We start from the raw sequence: 14775 nt of genomic DNA, 5'->3' as shown, positions 1-14775 counted from the left end.
TAGTATATAGTTAACTAACTATGATACACAGTTTAATTAACATAGTACATAGTTAATTTACCATTGTACACAGTTAAATTAATATGATATATAGTTAAATGAATACTGCATATAGTTAAATGAACACTATATATAGTTAAATTAATATGGTATACAGTTAACTATGGTACACAGCTAAATTAGCATGGTACACAATTAACTAAATATAGTACATAGTTAAATAAATATGGTATGTAGTTCAATAAACACTGCACACAGTTAAATGAATAATATACACAGTTAAATTAACATGGTACACAGCTAACTAAGCATAGTATATAGTTAAATTAATATGATATACAGTTAAATAAATATTATACATAATTAAATAAATATTGTACATAATTAAATTAATATGGTACATAGTTAACTAACTATGGTATACAGTTAAATTAATATGATACACAGTTAACTAAATATGATACACAGTTAAATGAATATGGTATATAGTTAAATGAATACTGCACACAGTTAAATGAATAATATATATAGTTAAATTAATATGGTATATAGTTAACTAAATATGGTACATAGTTAAATGAACACTGTATATAGTTAAATAAATAACGTACACAGTTAAATTAACATAATACACAGTTAAATAAATATGATATATAGTTAAATGAATATGGTACACAATTAAATGAATACTGTATATAGTTAAATGAATAATATACACAGTTAAATTAACATGATATACAGTTAAGTAACTATGATATATAATTAAATAAATATGGTATACAGTTAAATAAATACTGTACACAGTTAAATGAACACTGTATATAATTAAATTAATATGATATACAGTTAACTAACTATGGTACATAGTTAAATAAATATAGTACATAGTTAATTTACTACTGTATATAATTAAATTAACATAGTATACAGTTAACTAAATATGGTATACAGTTAATTTACCACTATACATAGTGGTCATCAATTGGATAGGAGGTGAAATCGGCAAGATGGTCGAAGGTAAGGTCGAGTAGGGTATCGTCGGCGATGATGGTGATGGTATATAGTTAATTTATCATTGCACATAATTAACTGACTAATTAACATGGTATACAATTATCTAACCACTGCATACAATTAAATAAATATGATACATAATTAATTTATCATTGTACGTAAATAAATAAATATAGTACATAATTAATTTATCATTGTACACAGTTAACTGACCATTGTATATAGTTAAATTAATATGGTACATAGTTAATTAACTTACCACTACATATAGTTAAATAAATATGAAATACAGTTAACTGACCACTGTATATAATTAAATTAATATGGTATACAGTTAATTTATTACTGCACATAGTTAAATTAATATGGTACATAGTTAATTTACTACTGTACAGAGTTAATTTGTAATTATACATAATTAATTTACTATTGTATATAGTTAATTTGCTTTTTCAATAATTTGTTGTTTTTCTTATATGGATACATTTTCCTCCATTTCAACCCCCCCCCAACTTTACCATATGCAGGAAAATGGAAAGAAAGTATGCTATTAAATTGAGGGAATTTTTGTCTCATGAGTAAAAGTTAAAGCCCCATTACAAGTGGACTGAAAGTTACATAAAAAGTCAGTAGAGCTTAAAAGTTATAAAGTCTGATCAACAAATGGACCGGATGTTAATTTCTCTCTTTTTTATATCCTATTTGACCTCGAGCCCATCTTCAGATCCCTCCACACCAAGTACGGTCCCATTTGCACCCTTCGCATCACCTCCACTGTGACCATCTTCATCACGGACATCACCTCACTCATCAGGCCCTCATCAAGGTCGATGCTGCCTTCATCGATCGCACCCGCCCCCCCACCCACCATCGAGTCCAGCCGCATCCTCTTTAGCAACCGTCACAATATTAGCTTCACCCCATACTAGCCACTTTTGCACCTCCTCTATCGCAACTTCAATTTTGAGATCATCCACCCCTTTTGCCTCAAGCTCTTCGCTCCAATCCATTGCTGGGTCCAAATTCTCTTCAGCAAGCTCAAAGCCGAGGCCGATGCTGTCAGTGGAGTTGTGGTGGTCACGGAGAGCTTCTAGTAACCATCGTACATACATTTTTTTTTGCACACTGGGCTACTACCCTCACCTCCCCTCTGATGCTTCGATGCCTTCCCTCGACTCGCAATCGCCAAGGCATCACGCTCGTCAGTTGCCGCCGACGTCACCTCCAACGACGTGCTCCTCCTCCCTCCACTACCTGCCGCACACCATCTCGATGCTCTGCCCTCCCTCTCGTAGTGGCCACTGCTCCGCTTCTCCACTGGCGGCCTCATCATAGGTACATTCAATCTCACTAGCTTAGGCGATGGTTGTGAAAGGGAAGCTATAGGCAAACAGGGAAGCCCCTACAAAGCGGACGAATAAGGAAGCTCGACGAAGGCTGTTTTTCCATCGACGGCCTTGCTCCACTGGCACCTTCGATTTGACAGTCACCACCAGCACCTTCAATCTCACTGACAGCATCACCATCTGAGAGACTTTCGTCGAGACGCTATCAGCGAACAACTAGGAAGCCTCTACAAAGCGGGCGAATAAGAAAGCTTAGGTAGGAGAACATGGAAGCTTAGGCGCTGCTGCTTTATCCACATGCCTTTCACTCCTTTTATCTAAAAACCCACGTGTCAAATAGAGGTTTCTTCATTGAAAAGCCTCTATTTTAATATATATATATATATATATATATATATATATATATATATATATATATATATATATATATATTATATATATTTGTGCATGTTGATTTTCAAGTATGCTTTTTTTAATATATCAGCTATTTTTATTATTATTTTTTTTTATATATATATATATATATTATATATATATATATATATATATATATATATATATATATATAATTAGATGTGCATGTTGACTTTTCAAGAGTATGCTGATTTTTCTAATAATGATCAGCCATATTTTGTATGTGCATGTTAACTTTAAACACTTCCCTTGAGTTGGAACCTGGAGATTAAATATTTTTCAATCTCTCTCTTCTCTTCTCAATCCAAATCACCATTGTCTCTGATGACAGCCTTTATCCATTTTAGTATTGTTCTAGTTCTTTATGTCTCCCTTTCGAAAAAGCTATGACTGTTTATAGTTTAGTTTCTCTATCCTCTCTTTTTTATGGTCTAAATTGCTTGGATTTAAGGTTTTATAGATTATCAAATAATTCTGTTTCTTTTCTATATTTTCAACAAATCCACTATATCACTTCTCCTCTCTCTCTCTCTCTCTCTGTTATCCTTTTCTAGAGATAGAAGTTTTGGAAAAAAAAAATTCCCTCCCAACTTCACTTCCCGAGGACTTCCTTTCGGTGGATCCCTTCGTCCAGCTGGCCGACCGCTAGGCCCCTCTCTTCTCTTTCCTATCTCTCCTCTTCCCTCTCTTTTTCTCTCCCCCCTCTCTCTCCTTTCTTCCCTCCTCCTCCCCTTCTGTTTCTTCACCGGCTGTTCCTGTGGGCTTCTTCTCCTCTCCGACAAGCCTTCTTCAGTAAATATCTTCTCCTGTCCCCTTATCCTTTCTTTGATGCCAGACGTTCCCACCCCGCCTCCCCCCTCACCCCTGGCGGTGAGCCGCTCTCCATCCCTTGGTTGTGGGACATCAGGAATCCGCCCCCTCCCCCTCTCTTTGATGCCAGCGTCAGGCTTCCCCCCTCTCCCTCTATCTCCCCCCCTCCCTTCGCCTCCTCCTCTCTCTATTCCGTCCTCTTTCCGATTGGGTGCCATGCTCCATCACAGCCGACCGACTGTTGGTCTTTGTTTCTCTATTTTTCTCTCTACTGTACCGAGGTCTCTATCTCACACTGTACTGAGTCTCTATCTCTCTCTCTTCCCTCTTTTTTTTCAGGTTGTCAGACTCTCTACCGGCGATGCTATGTGATCTTCGTCGGCTGGTCTGTGCCGGATCCCTTTTTTTATTCCTTTAAGATACGCCCCTCTCTCTCCCTCTTTTTTTCTCCTTCCTCTCTCCCTCCTAGTCCCTCTCTTCTCTGAGTTCTAGTGCCCTTCGACTTGACGGAGGCGATGGACCTACTCTTCTATTAGACCAGCTCTCTCTCTCTCTCTCTCCCTCCCTCTTCTTTCCACGGCTAAATAGAGGCCGGGCCGCTTTCTCTCTCCCTCTCTTTCATCTACGGTAGCCGACCTTCTCCTTCCTCCAGTAGCTCCCTCCCAGCAGGGTGCTGTGCTCTACCACAACCGAACCCTCTCTCTTTTCTATTTACTCTCTCTCTCTCTATTTCTCTACTCCTCTCTCTGTTCCGATACCATGTCTTTTTTCTCTCATTGTTTTCTCTAGGTTGCCGGACTCTCTCCTAATGCTACTTCCGGGTATTCACTGGCGGGCGACAGATCTTTCCCTCCAGCAGGTGTCGATCGACAGAAGGTCGGGCCTCCCTCTCTTCGATGGTTGATAATATTCTCCTCCCTGTGCTTCTCTCCCTCTGACGTGGTGGTCGATCTTCTCTCCTCTTGACATTCTACTCCTCTCACCACCACGATCTCTGACAGTCGGCATTGCATCTTCTGACAGTGGCTTGTTGGGATTTCTTTTTTCGTATTTTAAATTTTAAATTTTGAATGGTTATAAATTTTGACGGATGGATTGATGGGTTGATAGAGGAGAATTTAAAATTCAAATTTAATTCAACTTTCAAATTTGAATTTCAGTGTTATTGATTTGGGAGGTTCATTTTTTTTTTTTCTTTTTATACTCTTTCTTTTTAATAAATTTTGATGACTATTGTGCTAACACACATTAATCTCTTTTTATATCAAAAACAAATCCACTATATCAAGCATTGAACCTTGACTTCAATGTCCTGCAAACCCTACCATCCTATGATTATTCTACCTCTTCCTGCCAACCTCACCTTTGCCCAACAGGGGACAAACTGCTTACCTCACCTCAGGTTAGTGAGAATCCCTGCTAGTAGATGCAACAACAAGGGACACAAATGATGGCAATGGTTGTGTCAATAATCAATCTGACGAGGAGATGACAACGAGGGATGCAAACAAAGGGAAGAAAAGGGAAAAGAGGAGAGAAATTGAAGCTTCGCCCTTTTTTTTACTTATACGAGCTATTGTGACCAACTCGCATCAGCATGTAAGACATTTTAACATTTCATAAGTATGTAGGTAAACGAGCATGCTTTGAAGATGCTCTCTCAATGATAGCAGCATATTCCTTGCTAAAAATATAGCAGAACTAATTAAGGTCTCCAAGCATTTAATTAAGAGAAGGTTGGACGAAAAGCAAAAAGAAACAAAAGAAATAGGAGTAATGACTGCGCAGGTCTTGGGAAAAGTTAAATTGCCTTTATTTGTGGAACAATGCACCTAGGTTTTGGAGAGACTTGGATAACTTCAGTTGTTTGGTTATCGTGCTTGAAACAACTATAAAAGCCCCTTACTGCCACACTGAACATAAGTTTAAGATGTTATCATTCCATGCCCACACCTTAATAGCCAAAAATGCAGAACTATCAAAAACCAGAGGAAGTTGCAGGATATTGTTTTATTGCTATCAAGTAGATAGAAAACTTAAGCAAGCACACATAGACCAACACAAGCTATCAAATATAGGTCCTACGCGTACAATTTATTCAGGTGCATGAAGATTTTTATGCGAGGTTATAAGACATGCAGTTCTGCAATACATCAACGGGCTTCAACAACATAGCCATCAACTTCCTTCTTCACAAAATTTTCAAGATATGCCTTCCTGCAAACATTCAGCCATTAAAGGGCAACAACCGTCAAAATTCAGAAGGGAAGCATTCCAGATAAAAAGAAACAGAAACTTTGTTTTACCTAGCAGGAAGATCATCATGTGGGCGGTTAAACGGAGTCCACACCGGCTCACCCACAAAGAGCCGCATTGCCTACAAAGACATGTAGTTCAAATAAGCAGGTAAACAAGCACACATTTTAAAGCCATGAGTGGCTGGAATTTACAGATGCCTGGATTCATTTGATTTCTGAGCCTAAGCATTCATAATGTTTTTTCAATTCTACATCCTCTATATAGTCTTCTCACATTGCAAAGAGAGTAACAAACATACGGGAGGATGAAGCATAAGCACATCAAAGAGGACATTCATTTGGAATAGATGGCCCATCAACAACAAAGGATAGACCAGGTGCTTGGTTCATTTTTTTCCCTCCAAGATTTTACAAGATTGATTCTCCAACTTGATAAGTGGTAAACTCTTACAAATTTTCATTGTAGACGATTTAAATTTCTTCACTTCTTAGACCTAATAATGACTTGTTGGTTAAAACAAATTTTAAAAATATCCTCTGGGATCTAATCACAGGTGCACCTGGGGATTGCAACCATGGTCTGTTCTCAAGAATTTATGGTTATGCGTGATCCTAAGTCCATTGTGGACAAAACAATGCATATAATCAAGCAAAAATAACCACACATAATAACAGAAACCGGAAACATCTGATAGTCATGCCAAATCATTCCTTGGTTGCATATGACAAGAACATGCTCAAGAAATCAACAATGTGATACCTTAATGTAGTTGTCTGTATCAAGCGTAAAACGATGGTAAATTCCAGCAGGTAAGACAATCATGCCCCCCTTCTTGACTGCTATACGAATCCAGCAATCATTTTCATCTCTTACGTCAAAGTACCCTTGAAAAAAAAAAGTGGACATTAAGAAACTAGAAAGACATAATATAGAATGGTATTCTTAGCTCAGCAAGTAATTCCAAATATGCAAAAACTCTTACCACTTCCTTCAAGGCAATAACGGATCTCTTCATCAGTGTGCAGGTGCTCTTCAAAAAAGTTCTTTATCTTATCCTCATAGTTTGGCAGCTTTTCTGGGCAAACGTCACATATGTCCTGAAAAATCAAGCCAAACAATCCATTTATAAGCTATCAGAACTCTTTACCTTCTCCATTTCTGTGACAGAGAAGAGAAGAAAAGATAATGACAAACCATGTAAGAATAACCTCGTGCTTCACGAATTTTTTTCAGGTTCTCATCAGTTTCATAGTTATCACCTGAGAGACGCCAGCTGACTATTCCCAGTTCTACATACGAAAAGCACAAACAGTTTTCCCTCACTAGTTCACAAGCGCATGGGAGAGAGATGAACAATATAATTACATATTTATATACAAAGACGTGAACCTGAAAGTTTCTCCAAAGAAACAAACTCCTTGGGCTCACAGTGATGGGGAAGTCTCTGGTCTCCTTCGTCATCATCCATATACCAAGCTTGAAGAACCTCCTCCTTGCCATCCTGAATTGAACAGAAAATAAAATATAATTGTTTATTGTACCCTTAGATGCTATAAGTTTCAATTTGATTACAGATGCTTGGGTGTTTAAACTATGCTGGATCATTTCTGATGTACTTCCAGAAAGCACCAAGTGACCGGCAGAAAGCAGACGACTAATTTACAATTTTATGGTTGCATTTTTCACATTTCTGCATCTAGGGCAAAGAAGTCCATTTGAGGAGAAAATTTCTTCAATTTTTAACATCAGAATGTAAGTCATTTGTTATGCAGACAATGGCGACAACACCTAGCTAGAATCATGTAGTCAGGACACCTACTGATTTTGACCAATCAAAGATTGACTTAGGCTACATATATACCCCAATTAACAGTCTCGAAAATTCTCTAATTTAGGATTTGGAATGTTGAATACAAGCAAGAACGAGAAACTTGGCTGGTTCTTACAACGCCTTTTACTTTAAATCATGTGGCACTGTTTTACATGGGCATACATGTCCAGCTCCAAAAATACATGTCAGATACATATCAGACACTTGGATACTCAACAAAAATCTTTCGCAGCCACTTTTAGATAATGGAAGAGTTCAACTCTTCCAACAATGAGTTTGAACGTCTATTTTGATGATATTTGTTCAATTCAAAGATTGGTCAAGGATATGGATACTGAAACAACTTTGCAAAATATTATTTTTTGAAACATTAAGTTAATTTGACTGTTTGAACGAGAAACATGTATAATGAAAGATTTTGACAAACAGTGTTTTTTCAATATTTGCTTTTTAATGCTTAGACAAACAATATCTAACGGTACAAATATATGATATAGTTAAAAATATAATTTATCCTACATATTCCCTTTGTTAAGTTAGATACCTAGATATGCGTCGGAATCTGATTCTTGTATTAATCAACCCATGACTTGGTTTAGACTTTGTAAATACAATGATGAATGGATCTCTACAATTCTCATTATTTAAGCTTTATGAGTATGGCTATCAAGAGGTATCTTCAACTCTCATATAGTTTTGTCCCAGTCTCTCACTTCCTATTCTTCCACCTCTCCACCTCACCTCATATTTCTTCATAATCTCTTCAAATGTCCTTTTCTATCATGTAACTTTCCTTACTCTATTTCCTCACAACCCCTTCTAATCCTCTCACCCACAAAAATCAACTCCCCTATTTATTTTATTAAATTTCTCTTTCCAAAATTTCTTCACTTCTCATTTCCCCCACCTAACATGTTACTACAAGCCCATTTTCTTCCTCTATCTCCTAGTTCTTCCCTCAGCAGCAGGAATCTTCTACTTGAGGTGTTGCACCTGCTTCAACATCTCCTTGAGAACTCATCCATACACCCGCTTGCTTATCAAAGAATTTAGAGACCTGCTTCCCCGCACCCACACTTGAATCCATTCTTGCACTTGCACCTGCTTATGGTAACCACGGTTCTTTTATCTCCCTCTTCTACCATCCTAGTTCTTCTATCTCCTGTTGTTCATTCTATTTTTTCTCTCTTTCATCTTTTTCCTCCTCTTTACTATATTATATACCATGTAGTAATATACCAAACACTGCTATTCCACTACTTGTGTCAAGCACACTAGCATGCGGTAGCACTATGACAGTGCTACATGCTAATGAGACACTATATAATACATACTCTGCCTGCCATATCATGTGTGCCAACAGGCACTTTAATTCATGAGCAAAATACACCTTTATCCCAAAACCCTGAAGCAAGTCATTCTAATCTTCGGAACGTTTATATCTAGATACTTCAGCATAGATTTTCCCACCATACAGTCATTCAACAATCTAAACCAAATTTGATCCATTTGAAGAACTTGGCATGTAATTAATCATCTGATCTCCCTTTAACTAGTTGTGGAATAACAACTGGCATCATGGGCCCAGAAATTGGTGATATTTAAAAAGACCCCTTAGCCTACCTTGCACACAACCTACACAATTCCCTAGCCCTAGGCCTAATCCAAACCAGCAATCACTGCATCCAATAAATCCCGGACCACTCAAGTATAGGCTTGCAACTATGTCATACCTCAGGCCATTCAAGTATAGGCTTGCAACTAGCAATTCAACACATGTCCATCAATTGCACCCTATGTACCACAAAGTCACAAACCACTCAAGCGTAGGCTTGCAACCAGTCCAAACCAAGACAATCAAGACCTGGACTTGACCTGATTTTCTTTCTAAGTCAAGAGTTTGGACAAGGACACACTCCATTGGCTAATCAAGTCAGACTGGCTCAAATCCATGGAAAACATTTTTATACCCACCAAGTCCTTGAGCTAGGCCAAGGCAAGCAAGACATATACCTAATAAAATGCACATTCTGGTCTAGATATGGCCAGGTCTAATTTTTCTCTGTTTAGAATGAAAATTATAACAACATAGTAACAAGAATATTTAAAAGGGTGTTCGTGCACATTGCTACCACCAATTTTATTGACATGGAGATGATTCAACCTCAGTCAAGACTTCAAAGTTCAAGCTTCTAATAAATAGCTTAAATACCCAATCTACAAACATGAAAATGGCAACAAGGAGAGCTTTAACAAGTTTAGAGATTTTAAAGTCATGAACTTTTTGAGTTGGATCAAACTGGGGCAGGTCAGATCAAGTCATCTAATGCATCACCAAAAGTAAGTACATGTGCAAGACCAGACGCATGTGAGGGTATGAGGAAGTAAAAATCTTTTACTGAGAAATTCTTACGAAGCAGGCACGATAATGAATTTCCAGGAGAATTCAAAAATGGATGTGCCATCCTAAGTGAAAGGCTCCTGCTACTAAAGTTTTACCTGGACTACACCCAATAAGTACATGAACTCACTTGGCGCCAGGTCCATAGGAAAAAAAATGTCTCCGACCTTATTTTCAAATGGGCCACTTTCTAGACAATCTCTACCCAAAAGTTCAGAAAACCAGGAGCTGACCCATATTTATGAGCCTACTAAAGTGGCAATAAGAATAAATTGCACCATCAAGGCAATGTGCATTGAAAAGAAAATACTGCAATATCTAAGGATGTTCAATGGATACATATTACCTTTTAGATATAAAAACTCAACCACATAGCTTAATGTTGAATGATTAATTAGAGTTTCCTCAAATTTTAAAAAAAAAAAAGATATTTCTCACACTAAACTTTAATGTCTTGCAAGTGAGTTTTTAATGTTTATAGTCCAAAAATTATATTCTTTCAAACGTACATCATGATTTTGGAGGCTTAGCATAACGTTCTTATGTCTACCAAAGGCATATTGGACTTTGTTGTGAAGTGCACATGGTTACACTTCTCCTTAAGAAGAAAATCTACCCAATAATAGAATAGCAAGATAGGAGGAACAACCAAGAATAAAGAACTCTCAAACTCCCATAACATGGAGAAAAGAACTAGAAATTTTATTCAATTTAGGATAGCATTCTATAATGGCTAGGCACCCCTATTTATAGATGTAGGATCCCTTGAACCTATACATGAATGTGTCCACATTAATTTCTTCCTGAAAGGTAAGATATTTTACAAATAAGGAAAATAATCATAGAAAAAAAAAATCTCCTGTATAATCAGTTAGGATTTGATTTGGTACAATGTGCCAAGTGGTTTGTAGAAATAATCATTATTTCTCCTCATGATTGGATCTATAATTGATCTTGATATCGAGCCTCTCCAAGTCTGCCTAAATTTGATGATATCAGCCTTATTTGACCATATCTCGAAGCTTTGCTTTCTGATAGGCTTTTCAAACGTAGGTCGGCACCTAATGTCGAGCCTCTTGGCTCCATTAGTCAGTCTCAGACACAAACTGAGTCAAATATGTGTCTGCCATGTGCATCACTTCAGAAGTTGCCTTTTGGTTCCAAAACTTTGGCCTCATGATTTCAAATGATTTGGCTTATATCATGCCAATACAAGTAAAAGTTCAAGCCCAATACCTTATTGGGATATGCTTTTAAGGTTTCTTTAGTAGGATAAAAAGACCTAACAGCTATGGTGGCTTCTTTGGAAGTTCTAATAGATACTTCCACAACAGTAAAGTGGCAATATCTTTATGAAGAGTCACACACACAAACTTAAGCATATCTCAGTGAATCATCAAAAAAGTCATAAATCCATTTCTTCATGCTGGGTTGCATCATAATGTAACAAGATCTCATTAGGAATGTTATTCTTTGATTATTTTAGCTCGATTTAAGATGGATGACTTGAAAAGTAAGATGCCAATTTGAAGTTAGGTCAGCAAGGTGATGGGCTAGATTAAGGACTCAATAATAATATTTCAATAAAATTCAATACTCATCATCAATCACAATGTCCATACCATCTGGTACTAGACATACCATGCTGTACCTCTAAGATACCGATATGATACCATGCCAGATAGCGTACTATACAGACACCTGGTATATCTGCTGCCTCACCTCTAACAATGCATCATGTGTCAGTACAGGATGTACCATACCAACCTGTATTATACTGGTAAGCTACTGGAATGGTGCTCGGTACTAGTACAATAAACCTTGGCGACAATGATAGCTCAATAGGGTCTTACAACACAATAAGATACATATTAACCAGTGGAACCATACATTCGGCCTACTTAGAACACATTATCATACATATTAATAAGTGGAAGCACAAGTTCAGCCTTTACAAAATAACAATTAAATATGTTGCAGCCCAACAAATTCTTAAGCTAACACCTTAGCCAGATTAGTTATTTCAGACCTCAAATTAACAATGGGCCCCTACATGGAACTTCAGTTAGGTTGAAAAGAAACATATGGCATAAATGACTTCAAGAGCCTAATTCCGAATCAAAAAGAGGTAAAACGCTAAATGTTACAAATGGGTAGGGAAAAGTTTAAAAAAAAAAAAAAAAAAGAACATTCAACGGTCATTTCCTTCACCAAAGTTCTTCGTAGGAAACTATTCTTACACTTTAATCAATCAAAACAGAAGTAACAAGCAATTAGTATTAAAGTAGTTCCTTGAAATTGTTAGAAATGTTAGGATTTAGAGAATTTGTACTCTTGATAATTAAGAAAACATAAGTCCATTCAATGGTGAGAAAAGTTGGTGAAAAAAGTCTATACTTTGGTGAGCAAAGACAAAGGCAAGCCTTTATACATCAATAACCCATACACTCAAAAACAAACTTCAAGGTCAAGATTGAAAAAAGTTTTTCAAACTGGGAAGCTTATAACCCAGTTGAGGAATGGGTTGCCACATGATCTTTGTCTGAAGGATATAAGCCTAGGTTGAAAATGAATTGCAGAAGTGGGCGCGGTTGTGGGGGTGGATTCAGATACAAGAATGGGGAAGGTGGGTCTCTTAGAGATAAAAATAAGAAAATGCTTAGAACCAAGTTGGGGGCAAGTTTCCAGGGAGATTTTGAAGCGAGCATACAACCCTAAGCAGATGCCTATTCCTGCTTATCTTATTGGTTTTTTTGCCAATTTCAACTAAAACTGATTGAAACAAACTGAGAGTCCAAAATTTAGCCAATTTTTGAGAATCAAATATCAATTTCAGTTCAATTCCTTAGTGCTTTTGAGTTCCTAGGTTTTTTTTGCTTTTTTTGGGGGACAGGTGGAGAATGAAGCAACCTCCCTACCTATCAGGACATATTCTGAAAATGAAACAACAAGAGGAAATAAAAGGCATTGCAGAAGAACCAAGCAGATCCCTGTTAATCAATCAGATATTTCTTTTAGAAGGAAACTTACTAGTGGGTGATAAATCGAGCCTCTGAGAAGTGCCTCTGTTTACATCCGATATATTGCAAATTCTAAGAGCACCTGGGTTTTTCAAGACATTGTTTGAGAAAAGAATGAGGAGAGGGGTTTATAATTTTATAATATTGTCACGCGAATGGAATTGAGAGAGGAAGTCGGATAAATTTGACTTTAACATTCTTACTCCTAAAGTAAATTTCATTGTCTAATCCTATTTTGATGCAAAACAGTAGGAAAATCTGATAGGACACACTAACTTTTCCTTTTATGTACTTAAGTAGCTATATCTGCACATGTGCACTTTCCACAAAAGATCTTTCATTGTGTTCAAAAACTGAAACATGCAAACCACATTAAACTAAATATATATCTATACTATGACCTAGAATTGAATTGAATTTGAAAAATCTGGTGCCGTTGGATCCACAAAATTTTAAGTTTTTCTTTTTTTTTTTTTTTTTTAACATGAAGAGAATATAAGCCTTTTTATTTGTTGGTGCATAACAGCTGAATCTATAACCTAAAGATTGCACACAATGCCTTAAACATCTTGAAATTGTTCTGTTTTTTTAACTTTTGTCAAAAAAATAAAGTTGATATGACCAAGACTATCAAAATAAAACTCGAGTAGCTTAGCCAAAATCACATCCAAAGATAAGTTTTGAATCTAAGATGAACCACCATCCAACCAAAAGACCAGTTTCATACAACAAAAGATGTTTCATCAATCTGAGACTGATGAATGAAATTGACCCTTCTTTGAGACTCTAGAAGATATAGCCGTCCAACTCATAGCATCTCTTACCCTTGACAACATATTCAAGAAGCGCATGCTTTCTAATTTAATCATCATAGAGTTAATCGCTGATAGGGAGAGATCATGTTAGGCTCTTTCCTCCATGAAAGTGACCTTCTATCAAGAGATGATTAATTGCACCACACATAAAAAGGTATCGATACTACGCTTGCTCAAAAGCAACAAAAAATAAAACCTAATGTTTAAAAAGCCCATTCTAGTTTTCTTTTCCCACATCTTTTCTCTCTTTTATGACCCAGTTCTATGAGATTCCCATAAAAGCAAGGTTGAGTCCGTTCTCCATGAAAGAAATTGGGTCAATCAGGATCTGCATAAAACAGAGCATATCCAAGAGGAGGAGATAGAACATCTCAAAGAGAAGCAGTTGCGAATTCATCTCAAGAACAACAAAAATTGGATGAAATTTTGATGAAATCTTCAAAGAGTGATCAAAATTTTTGAGGAGAAAGAGGAAAGGATTTACCTGGAAGTAGGTCTCCATGTTGCCCTCCTTTCCCCTCTTCTGGCTCACAATTCTGAAGCGTCGAGACAATAAATAGGGGAAAAATCGGCTGCGTATAAAAGACGGTGTCGGAAAAGATTCGTTCACCCGACGCGGTATCTCATTGAACCCGATTTCCATCCTACGTGCCGCCGTCAACCACACGAACAGTTCTCCGGGCCCACATGTTGCTGATTTGGCAACAGCACATACCATCTCTACTAATGTTCTCGAGTCACGTGGCCGAGAACCGGTTGCGTAAGAAATTGGCGCCCATAGCGAGTTGCCCAAAATGGCCTCCGCGGGCTGAGGTGAGCGGTGACGGGGGCTGGATTTGACTGCGGCTAGGTTTCCCCCACAATC

General features: G+C 37.2%; 1 protein-coding gene across 2 annotated transcripts; it reads right to left on the bottom strand.

The window, feature by feature from the left end:
- Positions 1-5579: 5579 nt before the first annotated feature.
- Positions 5580-14527, bottom strand: LOC105035746 (acireductone dioxygenase 1). 2 transcript variants are annotated; one of them, XM_010911420.2, is made up of 7 exons: positions 14395-14527; positions 7233-7344; positions 7038-7132; positions 6826-6940; positions 6603-6727; positions 5891-5961; positions 5580-5801 (listed from the first exon to the last, which is right to left on the bottom strand). In XM_010911420.2, exons 1-7 carry the CDS (start codon positions 14410-14412, stop codon positions 5738-5740), a joined length of 600 nt encoding a protein of 199 aa, XP_010909722.1. In that variant the 5' UTR covers positions 14413-14527; the 3' UTR covers positions 5580-5737. The 2 variants fall into 2 exon arrangements, with proteins under 2 accessions (XP_010909722.1, XP_073109741.1); XM_073253640.1 differs by lacking the exon at positions 14395-14527 and adding an exon at positions 13106-13172.
- Between the last annotated feature and the right edge of the window lie 248 nt (positions 14528-14775).

The sequence above is a fragment of the Elaeis guineensis genome, chromosome 3, assembly GCF_000442705.2.
Source record: "Elaeis guineensis isolate ETL-2024a chromosome 3, EG11, whole genome shotgun sequence".
In the NCBI taxonomy this organism is placed as follows: Eukaryota; Viridiplantae; Streptophyta; class Magnoliopsida; order Arecales; family Arecaceae; genus Elaeis; species Elaeis guineensis.
The sequence above is the reverse complement of the archived record's forward strand: the minus strand, read 5'-3'. Positions and strand labels throughout refer to the sequence as shown.

Bases quoted from the DNA above. Each gene is read 5' to 3' on its own strand.
- LOC105035746 (XM_010911420.2), bottom strand. The intron at 6,941-7,037 runs GTTTGTCATTAT...TTGATTTTTCAG, and splicing joins CACGAGGTTATTCTTACATG to GACATATGTGACGTTTGCCC. The intron at 6,728-6,825 runs GTAAGAGTTTTT...TTTTTTTTCAAG, and splicing joins TTATTGCCTTGAAGGAAGTG to GGTACTTTGACGTAAGAGAT.